Consider the following 21656-nt stretch of genomic DNA (forward strand, 5'->3'; position numbering starts at 1 on the left):
GTCACCCAGGCTGGAGTACAGTGGTGCAATCACGGCTCACTATAGCCTGAAACTCGTGGGCTCAAGCGATCCACCTGCCTCAGCCTCCTGTGTTGCTAGGACTACAGGCATGCGCCACCATGTCCAACTAATTTATCTTATTTTTTTAAGAGACAGATCTCTCTTGTTGCCCAGGCTGTTCTTCAAATCCTGGCCTCAAGCAATCCTCCTGCGTTGGCCTCCCAATGCACTGGGAATACAGGCATGAGCTACCATGGCTGGCCTCTGTTCATTTTTCATAGTTCTTGTCATTATATATACATACACACATACATATATCATACATAATTCATTCATTCAATGAACTTTCACTGAGCACTTATGGCTCACAATCAAGTAGAGGAGAGACACACATAAACAAATAGCATACAATATATAATGAGTGCTACAATAGAGTTACAAATAGCATATATGTATCAGTCTCCCCACAAGGTTGTGTGGTCCTTAAGGACTGTATCTTCTTACCCATCTAGAGATCAACAGAACCTTCAATGAACAGATGAACAAAGAGCCGCATTAGAAGCTGTTATGAGCTCCATTTAAACAGAAAAAAATAGGCCAGGCACAGTAGCTCACGCCTGTAATCCCAGCACTTTGGGAGGCCGAGGCAGGCGGATCACAAGGTCAGGAGATCGAGACCATCCTGGCTAACATGGGGAAACCCCATCTCTACTAAAAATACAAAAAAATTAGCCGGACATGGTGGCAGGTGCCTGTGGTCCCAGCTACGTGGGAGGCTGAGGCAGGAGAATGGCGTGAACCCGAGAGGCAGAGCTTGCAGTGAGCCGAGATCGCGCCACTGCACTCCAGCCTGGGCAACAGAACGAGACTCCATCTCAAAACAAAACAAAACAAACAAACAAACAAAAAAACAAAAACCAGCAACAAAAAAAAAACAGAAAAAAATAAAGGAGAATCAAAGGCAGAGCTGCCAGTGGAAGGATGAATGGTGAAGAAGGAGGTATGATGGGTCAACAGGAGCGTTAAGAAATATGATCTCAGAAGCAGAAGAGGTAGTTAAAGGGCCAGGCTGCAAAACCACTCATAAGAAAGAAAGAGGAACAATTAACATATTTATCACTATGGCAGTAAACGAGAGGGAGAAAAAGAAATTGGAAAAATAGAAAATGAAAAGAAATGAAAAATAAGGAAATGAAATTCACATACTATTTTGCAAGTAGCCTGTAAGAATACATAGTAAAATAAACTACAAGGAACACACACACAAAATTTGACCCGCTGATAACAGGGCAAAGAAAAGCGCTACAGGTAGTCACATAATAAGCTAAATATATGATGTCATGGAAATAAGGGGGCCGTTTGATAAAAGCATGTCATCATTAATGTGTAATAAATCAGAAAACTGGAGTAAAAGATAATGCTACTGCTGTATCACCAAGTAAAAGCCTAATTATGATTACACTAAAAAAAGTATAAGAAATACATATAAATGTTACTGGATACTCATTTGTACACTCACTGACAGGAACAGGTGATTTAACAGTTAAACTGGAACAATGAAACATTGCCATCTAGATTCACTGAACAGCAGAAACTACTCAGAAGGAAAGACATTTCTCTCAGCTACCCACGCAAAGCAAAGATTGACTACTAGGTCTATGGCTTCAACCTCACAAAAAATGTTAGTGTTTCTTAAAAGGGAATGATGTACATAGATTATTTGCAGGAATTACTAGAAGGGTACCATTGCTAATTATTAGGCTACAACTTAGCAAACATATTTGCCTTGTTAAAAATGTTGTACCTATTGGGGCCGGGAGAGGTGGCTCACGCCTGTAATCCCAGCACTTTGGGAGGCTGAGGCAGATGGATCACGAGGTCAGGAGATCAAGCTCATCCTGGCTAACACAGTGAAACCCCGTCTCTACTAAAAATACAAAAAATTAAACGGGTGTGGTGGCAGGTGCCTGTAGTCCCAGCTACTCGGGAGGCTGAGGCAGGAGAATGGCGTGAACCCCGGAGGCAGAGCTTGCAGTGAGCCAAGATCACGCCACTGCACTCCAGCCTGGCGACAGAGTGAGACTCAGTCTCAAAAAAAAAAAAAAAAAAAAAAAGTTAAATACACTCAGTGTCCATTTAGACTCTGACTCTTCAAGCAACTCCAATGTGGTTGCCATTCCCATTTCTCCACAACTCTCATTAAAATCACCAAAAATCTCTTCATCTCCAAATCTAATGGCTATTTTCAATCCTCAACCTATTTGACCTCCTGGCAGCTTCATTACAATTGACCACTCTCTAAAAACACTCTTTTCGGCAGGGTGCAGTGGCGCATGCCTGTAATCCCAGCTACTCAGGAGGCTGAGGCAGGAGAATTGCTTGAACCAGGGAGTCAGAGGTTGCAGTGAGCTGAGATCGCACCACTGCACTCCAGCCTGGGTGACAGAGCAAGACTACCTCTCAAAAAAAAATAAACTAAAATAATCAGCACTCTTTTCCCTTGACTTCTATATACTACACTCCATACATACATTTTCCATACATACTCTTTTCCCTTGACTTCTATACACAACACTCCATACATACAATACATACATTTTCCCACTTCTCTAGTTCTCTTTCTCAGTCTCCTTTACTAGCTAGTCTTTCTCCATATGCCTTTTAAACCTTGAAGTTCAGGAGGATTTGACCTTCAGCTTTTTTGCTTCTAACACTATACTCTCGCTGGGCGACCTCACTCTTGCAAAAGGCTTTCAAAACCACCTACATGCCAATGACTACCAAAACACCAGATTTTACCTCTAATATCCTAACCCACATATCAAACTGCTTATTTAGAAATCTGAAAGGCACATCAAACTCACCATCTCCAAGAGCCAGCTCGATTGTCCCACAAAAAATAAACGAGGTATTCCTTATCTCAGTCATCCAGCTGCATAAACCAGAAACAACTACAAGAAAAGGTAACCTCAATAAGAGATGACCATATGACCTGTAAGGTTCTTTTCTACTCTGAATTTATAATCTATACTACCAGTTCTCAAAGTGTGGTTCAGGGATCTTTGAGAGTCTCTCACATTCTTTCAGGAAGCATCTTTGAAATCAAAACTATTTCCATAATAATATTAAGACTTTGTCTTTTTTTATTCTCATTCTCTTATGAATGTACAATGGAGTTTTCCAAAGGCCACATGACATATGATATCACAGCAGACTGAATGCAGACAGAAGCAGATATGAGAATCCAGATGTCTTCTATTAAACCAGACATTAAAAAGAGTTGAAAAATGTTAAACAATGCCACTCACTGCTTTTTATTGTTGAGATACAGTTAGTTATTTTTCATTTAAAAATGTTAAGCCCAGGTGCAGTGGGTCACGCCTGTAATCCCAGCGTTTTGGGAGGCCAAGATAGGAAGATTGCTTGAGTCCAAGAGTTCAAGACCAGCCTGGACAACACAGTGAGACCCAGTCTCCACAAAAAAAAAAAATTTTAATTAGCCACGTGTGGTGGCATGCACCTGTAGTCCCCACTACTCAGGAGATTGAGGTTGGAGGATCACTTGAGCCTTAAAGGTCAAAACTGCAGTGAGCTATGATTGCACTACTGCACTCCAGCCTGGGCAATGGGATGAGACCCTGTCTTAAAAACAAAACAAGGCAGGGCGCAGTGGCTCACGCCTATAATCTCAGCACTTTGGGAGGCTGAGGCAGGCGAATCACCTGCAGTCAGGAGTTCGAGACCAGCCAGGCCAACATGGTGAAACCCAGTCTCTACTAAAAATACAAAAATTAGCTGGGTGTGGTGGCATGCGCCTGTAGTCCCAGCTACTTGGGAGGCTGAAGCAGAATTGCTTAAACCCGGGAGGCAGAGGTTGCAATGAGCCGAGATTGCGCTGCTGCACTCCGGCCTGGGCGACAGAACAAGACTCTGTTTCAAAAAAAAAACAAACAACAACAACAAAAAGTTATTATTTTAACATGTAATATGTTTATCATTATTTTAAATAAACTAACAAGTACACTGAAAATTTCATATACAGTAAACATCAACAGATAAATCCCACATGAACAAAATCTTTTTGAGTCTTCCATAACTCAAGTGCATAAGGCAGTCTTATACCAAAACATCTGTGAAACAGTGTTCTATACCTGTGGTGTGTATACACAAGTAAGATGTAAGATGACATTGTGAAATAGCCAATTCTCAGTTATCTTCTAACAGCAAATTTTTCTTTCACATGTATTGACAGTGTTTTCATTCAATCACATAGTTTCATTTTGCTCAATATTTATTGGCCTCCTACTAAGTGCCAGGCATTAAGGGACAAAAGATGAAAAAAATGACTTCATTCTGGCTCTTAGAATATTTCCCACACCTTTGCTACATTTCAGTTCTCTGAGCTATATCAGATCTATGATAGGTTAAGAAAAGGTTAACTGAAAGATTAAGAAAAGACAACTCTGCAATATTCCTACTATCTATCCTCAACATAAAATGGACAAATAGTAAATTTAGTAAGGACCAGCAGAGAAAAAAGGGGAAAATACTCAGTTATAACGCAGATTTATTACACTGTTCCAAGTAAATTCCAGAATAACCAACACTCCTATAACATAGTCTAATATACCACTAACTTGAGAATTTAGTCTGACTTGTTTCTACTTATAAAATATAAACCTCAACAACTACTTTTACAAAAACTGAGTGACTTACTGTAATCCAGGAAATCCAGAAGATACTATGTAACATTAGTACTACTTTGGCCTTTGCAGCATAGGAAGCGGAGTAAGGATAAAAGAGAACACAATGCCCCACACGGATGAAACAAAGAGCTAAACTTTGTAAACAAGACACCCATAGTTTTTTATTTTAGGAGAGCTGAGGGCAGCAAACAGGACCAGGAATAACCAAAAGAAGGGGGGAGCCCTAAAAATAGGCCTACACTTTTGCTTAGTCACTATCTAGTTATCCTGAGTACTTTTCCAAATTAATTTCAAGGAATATGTCTACAAAAAGGTGTCTTATAGTTTGCAAGTCAGGACTATTTTTTGCCTAAAAGTATAAAAGTTTCACTACAAAATTTTCCCTTATACATAAGAAAGTGTTACTATTAGTTAACTCCAAGGAGAGGAAGTGAGGGTCCAGGATAGGAAGTAGATTTTTCAGTGTATATATTTTTTTATTTTTTAGAAGACAGGGTCTCATTGTTGCCCAGGCTAGTCTTGTTGAATTCCTGGGCTCAAGCAACCCTCCCACTTCAGCCTCCCAAGTAGCTGGGATTATGGCACACACCACCACACCCAGCTTCTGTTTCTGAATTCTTTTTTTAAAGCAGACACACTGATCACTTTTTGAGGAAAACTTCAAGGAAAAAAGAAATAATTTGTTTTTGTCTTTTTTAGAAACTGCTGCTTATTTTCCATCAACCCTGTTTCCATGTTGCTTAAGAGTCCATGCAAGAACAGCTTAAGACCATCCAGTGGTTATTCCTACCCATTCAGTGGCCTGAACAGTGGGAGCTGTAGACCACTCTTCTGAGCACTCCAGTCTTTAGTAGGAAACTGCCAAATAGGCACAGAGGGCACCTGCACACCCTCAGACCAGTCTGCAACCTCAGGCTGAGTAGTGTTAAACTCCGGAGCTGACACAGTCCATTCACCCTAAAATTCTTCCTTGGTCACAGCATTTTCAGCAGCAGCCTGCTCTGCTTTTTCAGTCTCTTCAGGATCTCTGTAGAAGCAGAGATCAGGCATGACTTCCCACGGGTGTTCACAGGAAATGGTGGCACACACACACAGAACTTCCCGGACCAGCACCCACCATATCAAACCCACTGAGTGAGCTCCCTTATTGTTGCACGGGATGGCAATGTCCACACAGCACAAAGGAGAATCTGTGTTACACACAGCAATGGTAGGTAGGTTAACTTAAGATGCTTCAGTGAGAGGCTGGTGGTCAAACCACCACAAGCCATGGCTCCCGGAAGGCTGCCTGGATCTGGTTAGTGAAGGTTCCATGAGTAAAGCGGTCAGCAATTGGAGTGGCTCCAGTGGCAGCAGCAAACTTCAACACAGCCTTCTGGCCAGTATTTCTGGAGAATACGACACTGACATCAGCGGGGTTTTCAAAGGTAACAATGGCACGAGCTGCCAGCAGAAGCTTCTTTCAGGTCCTCTTCAGATTTATTATGATGCAGATGCCATTACTTTTCCTTTTATAGATGTACTGTTCCATTTGGAAGTCAAGGCTGGTGCCATCTAAGTGGGCTCCTCCTGCAAGGAACTTAAGGACATCAAGGCCTCTGGATATTGTAAAACTTTCCCTTTAAGTTACAATGGGAATCCAGAACAACACTGTATGCACCCCTCTCTGGGTAGCGTGGAAAGCAAGATAATTTTCAAAAGTCTCCTTCCACATTCAATAACTTAGTCAACTGAGAGGCTGTTTAAGGAAATGGAAACAATTTTTCTTTCATTGGAAGCCTTTAATGACTCCTTAATGCAATATACTTGCTTCCTCTTTATGAATCCATCCACAGAATGTTATCAATTCTCTTTACCCCTCTGTACTATTATTTACATATCTGTCTCTTACATAAAACTGCAGAGATATTTTATTACTCTTTTTTTTTTTTTTTTTTTTTGGAGACAGAGTCTTGCTCTTGTCATCCAGGCTGGAGTGCAGTGGTGCAATCTCGGCTCACTGCAACCTCTACCTCCCGGGATCAAGCAATTCTCTTGCCTCAGCCTCCCTAGTAGCTGGGATTACAGGCACGTACTATCATGCCCAGCTAATTTTTGTATTTTTAGTAGAGATGGGGTTTCGCCATGTTGGCCAGGCTGGTCTCAACCTCCTGACCTCAGGTGATGCACCCACCTTGGCCTCCCAGAGTGCTGGGACTATAGGCGTGAGCCACGGCACCTGGTCTTATTCCTCTTTATATCCCTAGTTCATGCACAGTATATAGCCACACTGAGTGCTCCAGACCTGTTTGCCAAATGACAGTACCACTGATAAGTCTCAGAATCCAATTCTTAAATGCAAACAGGCACAAATACACATATGACGCCAGGTATTTCATATAACATGAAAAGGTTAGACATTCCTAGGCAGAAAATATCTTACATGGTAACACGTAAAAAAATAAGTATATGTGTGCATATGTATTTTATATTTTAAAACAATTTCAAAATTAAAAATAAATTCTTTCATAAAATATTTTCACTTTTAAAATGTAGACATGAAATAATGAATGAAATGAAGCCAGCTGGGCTCGGTAGCTTACACCTGTAATACCAGCACTTTGAGAGGCCGAGGTGGGCAATCACCTGGGGTCAGGAGATTGAGACCAGCCTGGCCAACATGGTGAAACCCCATCTCTATTAAAAATACAAAAATTGGCTGGACGTGGTGGTGCATGTCTGTAATCCCAGCTACTTGGGAGGCTGAGACAGGAGAATTGCTTGAACCTGGAAGGCGGAGGTTGCAGTGAGCTGAGATCACGCTACTGTACTCCTTCCTGGGCGACAGAGTGAGACTCAGTCTCAAAAAAAAAAAAAAAAAAAAGGAAAGAAATGAAACCTATTAAGTTATAGCCAATGCTACTACTATTACTCATCACTGATTTTTAGATATAGTTTTTAAAAAGGAGGGTGCCACAATTCCAGAAACAACTTCTACAAGCCCACTAACAACAACAAAAACTATAAATGGCTTTTTTAAAAAATCACCAAAACCCAAACTAATCAAAGATAAATCAGATTTTCTCTTTGGAAAAATATCCTTCTATTTGTACAAAGGTCTTCTTTACATCATTATTGCTCTATAACATTTAATAACTTATCATACAAAAATGTAGCAACTGTACACATTTTCAGAGATGATCTATTGTATAAAGTGTAGTCTAAGGAGCCTCTCTGAACCTATTCTGGTTTGGAAGCTGGCTGATTTATGAACTCTTCTTTGCTCAATCAAATTCTGTTAAATTTAATTTATCTAAGGTTTTTAATTTTAATAGATGGTGTCGGAAGTGGGATCCAAACTAAAGCTTCTAGCAACTCCCAGGAACACCAAATGACAAAGCAAGGTACCCACTGGACTCATTTTGTCCACTGCTCTCTCGAAGCAACTGGAGATTGTGGGTAAGTTCTCTCTCAGATTCTGAAGCTCCATCGGTGTGTATTTGAGCTATCAGAGTTTGAGCAAATTTCTGATCCAAACTAGGTTTGGAAGTTACAACAGAAATCAGACTGGGTCCAGGATCCAACTGTATCTAACCATCTTGGATCTAGTTAGAGGCCTCATATGTCTGGCTGGTTTAGATAGAAATTAGTATAAATGATAATACTGAAGGGGGTACCAATTTCAGCTTTCAGAAATTTGCATAGATTTTTGTGTTCTAGCCCCCTTTGTTTATTGTTGTTGCATGCTTAGGGAGGGAAAAATCATTGGCTAAGTTGATCAAAGGGATCTGAGGGCCAAAGCTGCTATTCAAGGTAAAAATGGGATCCTTAATTTCTGAAGACCTGAGTACTACAACTTCCAGCTTATACATGCATTATTATTAGGCCTCAGAAGCAGCAAATGCTTACAAAAATGATGAAATCTTACTAAAGGTAATTTAAAATCACAACGGTACATTCCAAATGAACACTGCACTTTAAGAAGTGCATTTGAAAATGAGGGCTCCCAAATCAGTCTCATCTAGGGATGCCTGTTGGTGTGCAGAAGCTTCTAAAAAGATTTCAATATTTTTATTGCTTTTTAAAAAAAGACTTTTTATAGAAGGCAAATAAAAAGCTTAAGCAACTAATTGATAAGAAAAATTAAATCTGCTAATCTTTCAGCTCTGTTACTACTCTTCCCTGAAGGTGAAAAGAAAGTTATCCTACATAGTGTTTATAAAAGGTAGGTAGCCAGGTAAAGTAAGCTTCCTCCTTTTTCAGATCTATTTTTGCTGAGTCCAGGTACAGAGAAGGCTTTCTTTGCCCTATTCCTTAATGGGCTCCATCCTGAACTTAGTAATTTCAGCTAAGAAATAGTAGCTAGGTTAAAAAGATCACCTGTAGGCCGAGCACAGTGGCTCATGCCTGTAATCCCAGCACTTTGGGAGGCCAAGGAGAGTGGATCACCTGAGGTCAGGAGTTCAAGACCAGCCTGGCCAACATGGTGAAACCCCGTCTCTACTAAAAGTACAAAAAAAAATTAGCCAGGTGTGGTGGCGGGCGCCTGTAATCCCAGCTATTCAAGAGGCTGAGACAGGAGTATCACTTGAACCCAGGAGGCGGAGGTTGCAGTAAGCCGAGATTGCACCACTGCACTCCAGCCTGGGCGACAAGAGTAAGACTCTACCTCAAAAAAAAAAAAAAAAAAAAAAAAGAAAAGAAAAAGAAAAAAGATCACTTGTCCAATTAAAATACACCTTTCTGGCATTTAGCTGGCTATTCTGAAATCCTTCTGTAAAAGAAATTCACATCTATAAAGGAGATTTCCATTTGTAAATGTATGTGCCTATATACATTAGAAACAGAACGTCAAAGTAGAAAACTAACAAAGAAACTCTGGACTTAGACACTTGACCAAACGGACCTAACAGACTTCTACAGAATACTGTACCCAAAAATCACAGAATATACACTCTCATCTGCACATGGAACATTCTCTAACATGGTCTTTATGACCACAAGCTCAGTCATAAAGCAAGTCTCAATACATTCTTAAAAAATGAAATCATGTCAAGCATATTATCAGACTACAGTAGAATAAAATTAGAAATCAATACCAAAAGGAACTCTCAAAACCACAAATACATGGAAACTAAACAACTTGCTCCTAACTAACTTTTGGTTAAACAACAAATTAAGGCAGAAATAAAAAAATTCTTTGAAACAAATGAAAATAGAGAAACAAACATACCAAAACCTCTGGGATACAGCAAAAGCAATGTTAAGGGGAAAGTTTATAGCACTAAATGCCTATATCAAAAAGACAGTAAGATATCAAACTGACAACTTAAAGTTGAACTTAAAGGAACCAGAAAAACAAGAACAAACTAAACCCAAAGCTAGCAGAAAAAAAGAAGTAACTAAGATCAAAGCAGAACTAAATTAATTGAGACCAAAACAAACAAACAAACAACAAAAAAAAATACAAAGGATCAACAGAACGAAGTTAGTTCTTTGAAGGGATAAGCAAGATAGATAAACCTCTAGGTAAATTAACAAAAAAAAAAGTGAGAAGATCCTAAGAAGCATAATCAGAAATGACAAAGGTGACAGAACTCATACCACAAAAATATAAAAGAGCCTCAGAGACTACTATGAACATCTTTATGTGCACAAACTAGAAAAACCAGAGGAAATGGAGAAATTCTTGGAAACACACAACCTCCCAAGATGGAACCAGGAAGAAACTGAAATCCTGAACAGATCAATAACAATTTACAAAATTGAATCAGTTATAAAAACAAATCTACAAACCAAAAAAAGGCCTGGATCAGATGCATTCACAGCCAGATTATACCAGACAAACAAAGAAGATCTGGTATCAATCTTACTGAAACTACTCCAAAAAATCAAGATCACACTGAATGGACAAAAGTTAGAAGCATCCCCTCTATGAACTGAAACAAGACAAGGATGTCCACTCTTACCACTCCCATTCAACATAATACTTTCCATCCTACCCACAGGAATCAGGCAGAAAATTAAAATTAAAAAAAAAGGCATCCATATAGGAAAAGAGAAACTCAAATTATCTCTGTTCAACCCTAAAGAGTCCTTCAAAAAACTCCTAGACCTAAGAAAAAGACTTCAGTAAAGTTTCAGGATGCAAAATCAACTTACAATAGTCAGTGGCATTTCTATACGCCAATAATGTTCAAGCTGAGAACCAAATCAAAAATGCAATCCCATCTATAATAGCCACATGAAAAATAAAATACCCAGGAATAAATTTAACCAGGGAGGTGAAAGATTTCTACAAGGGGAACTACAAAACACTGATGAAAGAAATAACAGATGACACAAACAAATGGAAAAACATTCCATGCTCATGGATTGGAAGAATCAAAATTTAAATGACCATACTAATTCACAAATTAGAAAAAACAATTCTAAAATTCATATGGAACCAAATAAGAGCCTGAATAGCCAAGCAAAAAGAACACAGCCAGAGGCATCACATTACCCAACTTCAAACTATACTACAAGGCTATACTAAACAAAACAGCATGTTACCAATACAAAAACAGACATCTATATCAATGTAACAGAATAGAGAACCCAGAAATAAAGCCATACACCTATAACCAGTTGATCTTGAACAAAGCTGACAAAAGCAAAAATGGGGAAAGGACACCTATTCAATAAACAGTGCTAAGAAAAAAAACCCCAAAAAAACAAAAACAAAAAAACTGGCTAGCGTATGCAGAAGAATGAAACTGGACCCCCTACCTTTCACCACATACAAAAAATAACTCAAGATATATTAAGACTTAAACATAAAACCTCAAACTATAAAGATCCTATTTTAAAAAACCTAGGAAAAACTCTTCTGCACATTGGCCTAGGCAAAGAATTTATGACTAAAACCTCAAAGGCAAATGCAACAAAACAAAAATTGATAAACAAGATTTAATTAAACTAAAAAGCTTCTACATAGCAAAAGAACCAACAAAGTAAAGAGGTAACCTAAAGAATGGGAAAAAAATATTTGCCAACTGTACATCTGGCAAAGGACTAAGATCCAGAATCTACAAGGAATCTTAAACAAATGAACAAGAAAAAAAAAAAACAAATAACTCCATTAAAAAGTGAGCAATGGACATAAATGGATACTTCTCAAAAGAAGACACACAAGTGGCCAACAAACATATGAAAAAAATGCTCAGAATCACTAATCATCAAGAAAACACAAATTAAAACCATGCTGACACCATCTCACACCAGTCAGAATGGCTATTATTAAAGAGTTAAAAAATAACAGATGACAAGGATGCAGAGAAAAGGGAATATTATACACTGCTGGTGGGAATATAAATTAGTTCAACTCCTGTGGAAAAGAGTAGGGGAATTTCTCAAAGAACTTACAACTATCATTAGACCCAGCATTCCCACTACTAGGTATCTATCCAAAGGAAAAGAAATCATTCTATCAAAAAGACACTGCACTATTTATCACAGCACTATTCACAACAGCAAAGTCATGGAATCAAACTAAGTACCTATCAACAGTAGATCAGATAGGCCAGGAGCAGTGGCTCATGCCTGTAATCCCAGCACTTTGGGAGGCCGAGGTGGGCAGATCATGAGGTCAGCAGTTTGAGACCAGCCTGACCAACATAGTGAAACTCCATCTCTACTAAAAATAAAAAATCAGCCAGGCATGGTGGCGCGTGCCTGTAATCCCAGCTACTCAGGAGGCTGAGGCAGGAGAATTGCTTGAACCCAGGAGGCGGAAGTTGCAGTGAGCCAAGATCACAACACTGCACTCCAGCGTGAGCAACAGAGCAAGACTCTGTCTCAAAAACAAAACAAAACAAAACAAACAAAAAAAACCCAGTAGATTAGATAAAGAAAACGTGGTACGTATACACCGTGGAATACTACGTAGCCATTAAAATGAATGAAATAATGTCCTTTGGAGCAACATGGATGCAGCTGGAGGTCATTATCCTAAGCAAATTAATGCAGAAACAGAGAATCAAACATCACACCTTCTCACTTGTAAGTGGGGTCTAAACAATGGGTAAATATAGACATAAAGATGAAAACAAGATACTGTGGATTCCAAAAGTGGGAAAGGGCCAGGCGTGGTGGCTCATGCCTATAATACCAATACCTTGGGAGGCCAAGGTGGGCAGATCACTTGAGCTCACAAGTTCGAGACCAGCCTGGCCAACATGGTGAAACCCCATCTCTCCTAAAAATACAAAAAATTAGCCGGGCATGGTGGCTCGTACCTGTAGTCCAAGCTACTTGGGAGGCTGAGGCAGGAGAATCACTTAAACCTGGGAGGTGGAAGTTGCAATGAGCCTAGATCAAGCCACTACACTCCAGCCTGGGTGACAGAGTGAGACTCCATCTCAAAAAAAAAGGTGGGAAGTAACAGGTAAGGGGTAAAGGTTGAAAAACTACCTACTGGGTACTGTGTTCACTATTTCAGTGATAGGTTCAATAGAAGCCCAAACCTCAGAATGATGCAATATACCCATGTAACAAACCTGCACGTGTATCCCCCACAACCCAAATCTAAATTAAAAGCTAAAGCGTAGTCTAACTTCATGTATAACTAATCAGAGAAACAAACCGTATTAAAGCTGGACATCAGGAGTCAACCAGCCTCATGTTATCAAGTGTATAGTCATGACCCGTTAGTAGATTAAAACAAAACAAAACAAAACAATATGGTGGATTGGAGCTAGCATTTTTTTAACGGAACTAAATAGGATTGATTTGCAAATATCAGGTGTATTGAAAGTAGTGAGTGCTTTATTTTATTTTATTTTATTTTTGAGACAGAGTCTCTCTGTCGCCCTGGCTGGAGTGCAGTGGCGCGATCTCGGCTCACTGCAACCTCTGCCTCCCAGGTTCAAGTGATTCTCCTGCCTTAGCCTACTGAGTAACTGGGATTACAGGTGCGCACCACCACACCAAGCTAATTTTTTTGTATTTTTAGTAGAGATGGTGTTTTACCACGTTGGCCAGGTTGGTCTTGAACTCCTGACCTCAAGTGATCTGCCTACCTCGGCCTTCCAAAGTGCTGGCATTACAGGCATGAGCCACCGCGCCTGGCCATGAGGGCTTTTTAAAGTAAAACTTTAAAAAGTGAAATTTTTGTTTCATTATATATATACACATACACGTATAACACACGTCTACTCTTTTTATTTAAAAAAATAAAAAATAAAGATAAATGTAAAAAATCAACCTTTGGGAGCACAGAACATGGAAAATATATATAGGTGTCCTGGTCAAAAGTTCAAGAGGTTCCTAAACTTTCTCAGTTCACAGACCCCTCAGCACGCCAGTTATTTTTTTCATGCAACCCCTAGGCCAAAAAAATACCTAACAGTTCCATTTACTAAGTAGTTAAGTCCACAACCTAGAAAGTATTTATAGCCTACCAACTTAGTAGCAGTTCGAAAAATAAATATGTATAAATTGAAATAAATATTTTTATTACTAAATTACCACAACTACTTAATAGGATGTGTGTACCTACTAGATATTACACAAGTTCTCAAATCTTGAAATCATTTTGGACACCACCACCTTCATTTCCTGTTCCAAATTGATTTTCGCATAGTACTTGCTTTTTATCACAGCAAACTCCCAAAACCTAGCGTTCGGAAGACACAGTGTCATCAAAAACAATGGAACACAATCTCTTGTGCGGTATCTCAAACTGGTAGTTTGAGCAGTGTCCTATAGATGTCAAATATCCCACAGCTATCCAATGTTGCTGTTTCCATTAAAATTTCTCAAATAACGCACAGTGTCCAGGTGAGTTACTATGGTGCTCCACAGTACAGCAGGTCCTCCATAACACAGTTTCATTCAATATCATTTCTTTACAATTTTGATGAGAAAAAAATTTTGATTCCCCACCAGGACTACCATCTATGTGGAGTCTGCATGTTCTCTCCATGTCTGTGTGGCTTTTCTCTATATACTCCAGTTTCCTCCCACATCAGAGAGGTGCACACATTAGGTGAACTGACATGAATTGGCAAGTCTAAATGCTCCCAGTCTGAGTGAATGTGTGTGTGTGTGTGTGTGAGTGTGTGAGTGTGTGTGTGTGTGTGTGTGTGTAAATGCTACCTGCAATGGGATGGCAGCCTAACTTGTGCCCTACTTGCCGGGACAGGCTCCAGCCACCTGCCATCCTGAACTGAAATAAGTGGGTAATTATCTTGACTTTTCTTAGTATTTCTTAAATGTATGTATAGGTCCCATTTATTTCAATGTTTAATATTAGAGGTGTTTGGGGTCTTAGAAGTTGCAGTTTCCAAGCACTTATGGACAACATTAAGTGAGGATTTACTTCAGTGCACAGTTTAGGAATACTGGATTTAAGAAACACTGATCTAGCCTACGGGTTTACTTTGTAAAGTAAGAAATAAGACTTAAGGCTACAAAGCTAGGAGAAAAACAAATATATTTATTAGGGATTTTCCTAAATTTCAACCTTCCGCCAACAAAAGTTTTTTTGTTTCTTTGTCTGTTTCGAGACAGTCTTCTCTGTCACCTAGGCTGGAGTGCAGTGGTGCAATCTTGGCTCACTGCAACCTCCGCCTCTTAGGTTCAAGCAATTCTGCTTCAGCCTCCCCAGTAGCTGGGATTACAGGAGCCTGCCACCATGCCCAGCTAGTTTTTTATTTTTAGTGAGATGGGGTTTCCTTATGTTGGCCAGGCTGGTCTCAAGCTCCTAATCTCAGGTGATCTGCCCGCCTCAGCCTCCCAAAGTGCTGGGATTGTAGGCATGAGACACCGCACCCAGCCAACAAAAGTTTTGTTTGTTTGAGATGGAGTCTTGCTCTGTTGCGCAGGCTGGAGTGCAGTGGCACAATCTTGGCTCGCTGCAACCTCCACCTCCCTGGTTCAAGCAATTCTCCTGCCTTGGCCTCCCCAGTAGCTGGGATTACAGGCCTGCCACCACGCCTTGCTAGTTTTCGTATTTTTAGTAGAGACGGGTTTCACCATGTTGGCCAGGCCGGTCTCGAACTCCTGACCTCAAGTGACCCACTCGCCTTGGCCTCTCTAAGAGCTGGGATTACAGGCGTGAGCCACCAAGTCCCAGCCCTTCCATCAACAAATGTTTTGACACAGGATCTAATTATGAGATACTCTGTTGATGAAATGTGTAGATCTCTAAAAATCACATTCAAAAATACATTTATATCACTATTTAATAGAAGAAAAAATTTACTTCAATTTTTTTAGAAAAAAGTTTCAAAAATTATAAAAGTGATTCTTACAATAAAACCATACAAAAATGTCTAAAGTAAAAAAGAAAAGTCATCCACTCCCTCAGGAATAACATGTTTAACGGTTTAATGTCTATCCTTATAGACCTTTTTCTATTCACATGCAAAATGAAAACAAAACTACATTTATTTGTCTATGTGTTTTTTAAATAAATCATATTCTATAGTATAGTGCAACTTATTTTTTCACTTAATTTTATATCATGAACATTCTTCCAAGTCAATACATAATAGTAACAGCAAACACTTATGTGGTGCTTATTAATGCTTACTTAGGGCCTAAGTGTTAACTCATTTAATTCTCGTGGTATCCCTGTAACATGAGAACTACTAGTATATCCAATTTATAGTTGACTTTAAGTAATTCACCAAGAGTCACAGCTAGAAAGTAGCGCAGTTAGGTTTTGAACCCAGAAGGTCCACCGCATGGTCCCAGGAGCTGAAGGATATGCTCAGCTGCTGCTCATGAAGTAAATATAGATACCCTGAAACCTGTTAACAACTGCATAGTAATTCACAGCATAAATATACTAGACTTTTAACTATTAGCCTACCAATAGACATTTAGGACATTTGAAAATTACTTATAAATGTTATTGACATCTTGAAATAATGCTAATATAAACATTCTTATAGAATTCCTATGCTGTTAAAATTTATGTAAGATAAACTTTTAAGCAGGAAATGATTCTATCAAACAATATATATACTTTTAACTTTGATAGGAAATGCCAAATTTCCTTCCAGAAGGTGGCTCCAATGGTATCAATTTATAGTCCCAATTACAGAGGAAAGGGTTCAGATTCATTTTTAAGTTAACACTTCGGATTCATGAAAAAAAAGCCCATTTTGAGTTTTTAATTACTACTGAATAGACTGCCTGGTTGATCACAATTATGTTCTGATTTTATAATTATCTGACATATTAAACGAATGTAGACTTAGCAGCTGTGCAATGGATTCTTCTCCCAGTTATGGAATCAGCTATGCATGAGATATCGCCCCTATACAACCCTCTGTTTTCTTATGTATAAAATATGGGAATTGGACTAGCTGGCCTTGAAGAATTTAAACTCCCAATGCTGAGATTAAGAAGTGACTTAAAGTTATTACAAGGCTATAATGACAGTACTAGTATAACAGGTTAGGGTCTTAAAGTTTATATTTTCTTTAAATTACCATAACTATTGGCAGAGCACCTAGCCCAATCATTAAAATAGTAAATAAAGTTTCCACTGTGGCTTATTCCCAGTGGCTTTTTAATCCCAGGCTGTCATTCCCTTGCTACCCAGCAAATTTGAGCATATCTCTGGAATATATTCCCAAGAGTTGAGGTGTGCTTAGGAACTAAGAACTAGTCTTTTGTTTTCTTTTGCATTTAAAATATTATTCTGGGACCGTTCTTTAGTCAATTTCTTCAACTAGTATTTATTGACTGTATTACCATATGCTAGGCACTGGGTGCATAATAGTGATTAAAGGATCTCTGCCATCATGGAACTTACAGACCAGATGAGAAAGGCAAAGAATAACTCAAAATAACCACAAGTAAATGTAAAATCACACTTATGATAACAATGAACAACAAAAACAACAAATCAATACAGAAAAAAAAACTATGCAATCTGATGATTTTTTTAAACTATAACACTAAAATTTGCCTCACGTTGCAAAAATAACAATCACAATTATACACAGAGAATTAACTTTTTAAATCTTCAGCTGTCTCAACAATAAAATCATCAAGATATTACTATTTTTCAGTTATGTTACTGATCACGTGGCTTGAATGTTTGTTTTACATAACTAAGAGTATAAATGACTGAAAGAATAAAGATGACAGAACTGAGTATCCAAACAAAGTGAAAGACAATAAATGAACTACACTTTAATAATCTTGTTCAAGCAAAAAGTATATACATAAAGAAGTAAAGTGATCCATTATAATTCATGACTTGTCAATAATTAACAAAACGTTATAAAAATACTAATGTTTTTAAAGAACTGACGATCATCAGCATAAGGGACAAGTGGCATGTAAAAAGGAACAAAAACAGAATAATTTTTTAGTATTTTAAAATAACACCAAATGCCAGAGTACCTATATTAATATTTAGTTTAAAATAAAACTAATTCCAGATTATCTGCAGAAATGACAGGCATTCACATAAATGATCTTCCTTGTGTGTCAGTTTCCAAGACTGCAAAATAAGGATATCTGCCATACCTACTTCACAAGATCACTGTGAAAACTAAATAAAATAATGTATATAGAAGCACACCAAAAACTGATGTCAGTTATTTTAGACTTCTTTTTTGCTCCCACTATAAATTATAGCAATTTAACAAATAAAATTGATTATAGCAGTACTTCATCTCCTTTCTTCTGCTCATATACGGTAGAAGTGTTATAAAATGGGCAAAAGACTGACAATCAGAAGCAGAAGGAAAAAATCCAAAAACTTTATAATTCATAAATCGATTGCCCCACAGAAGGTTGGTTGTTTAAGTATTAACGCTCTTACATGACACACACACCAATTTATCTCAGAAAATCAAAGAAATATGTTCACATACATATGAAATTTTTTACATATATAACTTGCCATCTCTACATACACAAAATTCTGCTACTGAGGATGAAGAGATACAGAGATACACATGTATTTATCCACACATACAATGTATTCTAGCTTGAAGTTTATTTTCAGATTACAGTATCTTAAATTTAATGCACTGACAGTTCAAATGATTCAGATTTATTTCATTACATTAAATAAAATTTGTCAATTTAGCACACCGAAACTAATTATTATATGCCCATGGCTTTGAAGCAACTTCCAGCATGGGTCTAACAATCCCTCAAAGTCACAATTCTATGTCATTAGCAGTGCATTTCCTTGTTTAAAAACAATTTATTAAACTAAGAAATTTTCTGAATGGAGGGCAACTTTTAGTATTTTATCATTGTTTCTACAGAACTTTTCAGGTTGTTACTAGCTCTGCCAAAGATAGTCTTTCTTTTAAAACTCTTCAAATACAGGGCAGGAGGTATCGTTAACATGGCAACAATAACGACTTCCCCAAATTCAAAACAAGGATCACCATCAAAACAAAACAATCAGGTGGAGTACATGGATATTGATCACTATTTCTGACAACCTGCTTTTTCCCATATGAAGGATTTGCTACTGCATTAAAACATTAAAATCTATGCCTATGTGCAACTTTCTATCTGAATATTTAAAATCCAGGCAAATTCCAATTCATATCTTGTGACATTAGCTAAATATTACTTAGCATGTTGAGCTGCACGTAAAAGGCAGAGGAAAATACTGACAACCTCCAAAACATAATGCTTTTTAAATCCCCAAATTATCTGTGAATAAACCGGTAGACTACCTTCAGCAGCCGCTAGACTAGAGTAGATCAAAGTTTTCCCTATACTTGAGAATGTGATCCCCACTGAAAAGGAACAGAAACTGATCATCCCTGCCACTGGAGCCAGTCCCCGGAATCTCCCCAAATATGCCTGATCGCCAAATGAAAAAGGGACACTTCTCCGGGGAGCAAAGGCTAGAGATATCTTACCTCTTTGCAGGCTAGAGGAGGGGCGGAGGAGGCGGGAGGACCCTGGCAGGTAAGGAAGGAAATTCCGTCTTCAGCAGGCACTGGTGGGACCCGAAACCTAGGTCCCCGAAAAGCCTCAGAACCCAGGGAGGTTCCCCAAGGGGGACGCCAAGCAGGGAGGGCCAAGACTCTCCGCGCCCGGCCCCGCCTCTCTCGCCGCCACCGGGGACCCGGGACCGCGGACAGAGACAGTTGAGGCTGAGCGAGACTCCGCGGTCCCAGCCAGGTCCTACCGGAGCTCACCTGAGAGTGTCGCCTCCGCCCTCGGCTCCCACGGTGCATCCCGCGGAGCCTGGCGGAGGGTGCAGTGACGCCGCCCCGACCGGCCCCAGGGCTGCCCGGCCTGGCCTCCCCGCTCCGGGGACGCACCGGGTGCCCGCCTCGCACCGGCTCCGGGGATCCGCCGGTCCGCTGGGAAGGAAGACGAGGCGGAAAGGCTGCCTCCCCTCCCCCAGGGCAAGCCACCCCCCGAGCTGCGGCTCTCTGCAGTTCTCTCTGGCGCAGGTCTGGCCCCGATCCCCGGCCCGGGAGTCACTTCGGCAGGGGCGGCCCAGTCGCCATTACAGCCCAACAACTGACACGGAGGAGGAGCGGCGCCAGCGGCAGTGGCTGTGGCGGCGGCGCGAGGCAGGGCGGGAGCAGTCGGGCCCAGGCAAACCTCGCGAGAACTGTCCCGAGACAGTGCCACAGGCATGCCAACCTTCGGTTAGGGCCATGTTGAGTGTGGCCGAAAGGTGGGAGCGAAATAAAACAAGGAGCGGAACCGCGAGGAAGCCATGTTTGGTGTGTCGAAGTTTAAACTTAGGACTCCGGAGGAGCCAAGGTATATGCGCAGAAGAGACCACCCCTGCCCTTTCGCTTTGACACTCATTGGGCCTTTTGGCTGCGCATTTCACCCCGGGCTGAGAAAACAAGCTGGGGATTTGACAAGAATGAACTCAAAGTCTGGAAACGGCAGCTTCTGAGAGTTTACAATGTTTCACCAATTCTCGTCCAAATAAGTCGTCACCCCTGTCAGAGTAGTTGCAGCTCTGCCGTTACCCACTGCTGTCACTGTGGCCGTTTTATTCGCGAGGGTTACAGTTCTGTTTAGCATGCATCTAATGACTTAAGACTCCACGCAAGTAAAACGGAGTTTCCTCCCATTAAGTATTGGCTTTTCTATAACAGTGCTTTGAGAGGCTCTCTGTGGCCAACATATCTTCTCATATCTTTGTCCTCGTTTCCCAATCTCCGCGTGGTGAAATCATCTGTCAAGACTTGGCTTAAAGGACCTCTCTTCTGCAAATAATGCCACCTTCCGCTAGGTGCTCACTGCACACAGACTCGCCGCCCACCACTTCTGTCCACCTTCTGAACTCCGATAGTTATTTACCCAGAGACTGTTTCTCATCTTTAAGTGTCGTGAAGACTTTAAGATCTGTTTTATCTCTCTATACCCCAAAATGGCCTAGCACAGTAACTAGGACATTGTAGGTGCTCAATAAATGTTTGTCGAATATCAATGACAGCAGGAGGCAGTAAATGGTCCCTCTTTGTAGGGCCTACAGCTGTGCCTGAGTAGGATGTACAGAAGTCCTGCATACGTGTGAAATGTCTCCAGGAAGCTGCACTGGAGGGGACAGGAAATGTGAGTAATCGTATGGTGCAAGTGGTAGCAAAAAAGACAACATAAGAAAAATGTTATTTAGGTTTTGCCCAGTCTTGCTTTTTAAAGCCCTGTGTTAGATGCTTTTCATGCATTATTTTACTGAATGTAAACAACCACCTTATTAAATATACTCACTTTTTTAAAACGAAGAAACACGTACTGGCCGGTCACGGTGGCTCACGCCTGTAATCTCAGCACTTTGCGGGGCCGAGGTGGGTGGATCACAAGGTCAGGAGTACAAAACCAGCCTGGCCAAGATGGTGAAACCCCGTCTCTAGTAAAAATACAAAAATTAGCCGGGCGTGGTGGCGGGTGCCTGTAATCCCAGCTACTCGGGAGGCCGAGGCAGAAGAATCGCTTGAACCTGGAGGGCGGAGGTTTCAG

The 21656-nt window shown here is 40.0% G+C and overlaps 2 protein-coding genes across 17 annotated transcripts in view; both read right to left on the reverse strand.

Annotated features, from left to right (window-relative positions):
• CEP350 (centrosomal protein 350) overlaps positions 1-20197 on the reverse strand; it is a 159174-nt gene extending 138977 nt beyond the window's left edge. For 9 of the 16 annotated variants that reach the window (XM_063651301.1, XM_054454017.2, XM_063651239.1 and 6 more), the window contains exon 1: positions 19865-20185. Coding sequence is in view for 7 of the 16 variants with exons in the window: in XM_063651436.1 (XP_063507506.1) it covers positions 19865-19903 (39 nt within the window). In the remaining 9 variants the exon portion in view is untranslated. Of the gene's footprint in view, positions 1-19582; positions 19625-19864 lie in introns of those variants that run through there. The other 7 variants (XM_063651294.1, XM_063651520.1, XM_063651290.1 and 4 more) reach the window with 5 other exon arrangements.
• QSOX1 (quiescin sulfhydryl oxidase 1) overlaps positions 1-21656 on the reverse strand; it is a 299134-nt gene that overhangs the window by 224896 nt on the left and 52582 nt on the right. The gene's annotated exons all lie outside the window — the stretch shown is intronic.

The sequence above is a fragment of the Pongo pygmaeus genome, chromosome 1, assembly GCF_028885625.2.
Source record: "Pongo pygmaeus isolate AG05252 chromosome 1, NHGRI_mPonPyg2-v2.0_pri, whole genome shotgun sequence".
Taxonomy (NCBI): Eukaryota; Metazoa; Chordata; class Mammalia; order Primates; family Hominidae; genus Pongo; species Pongo pygmaeus.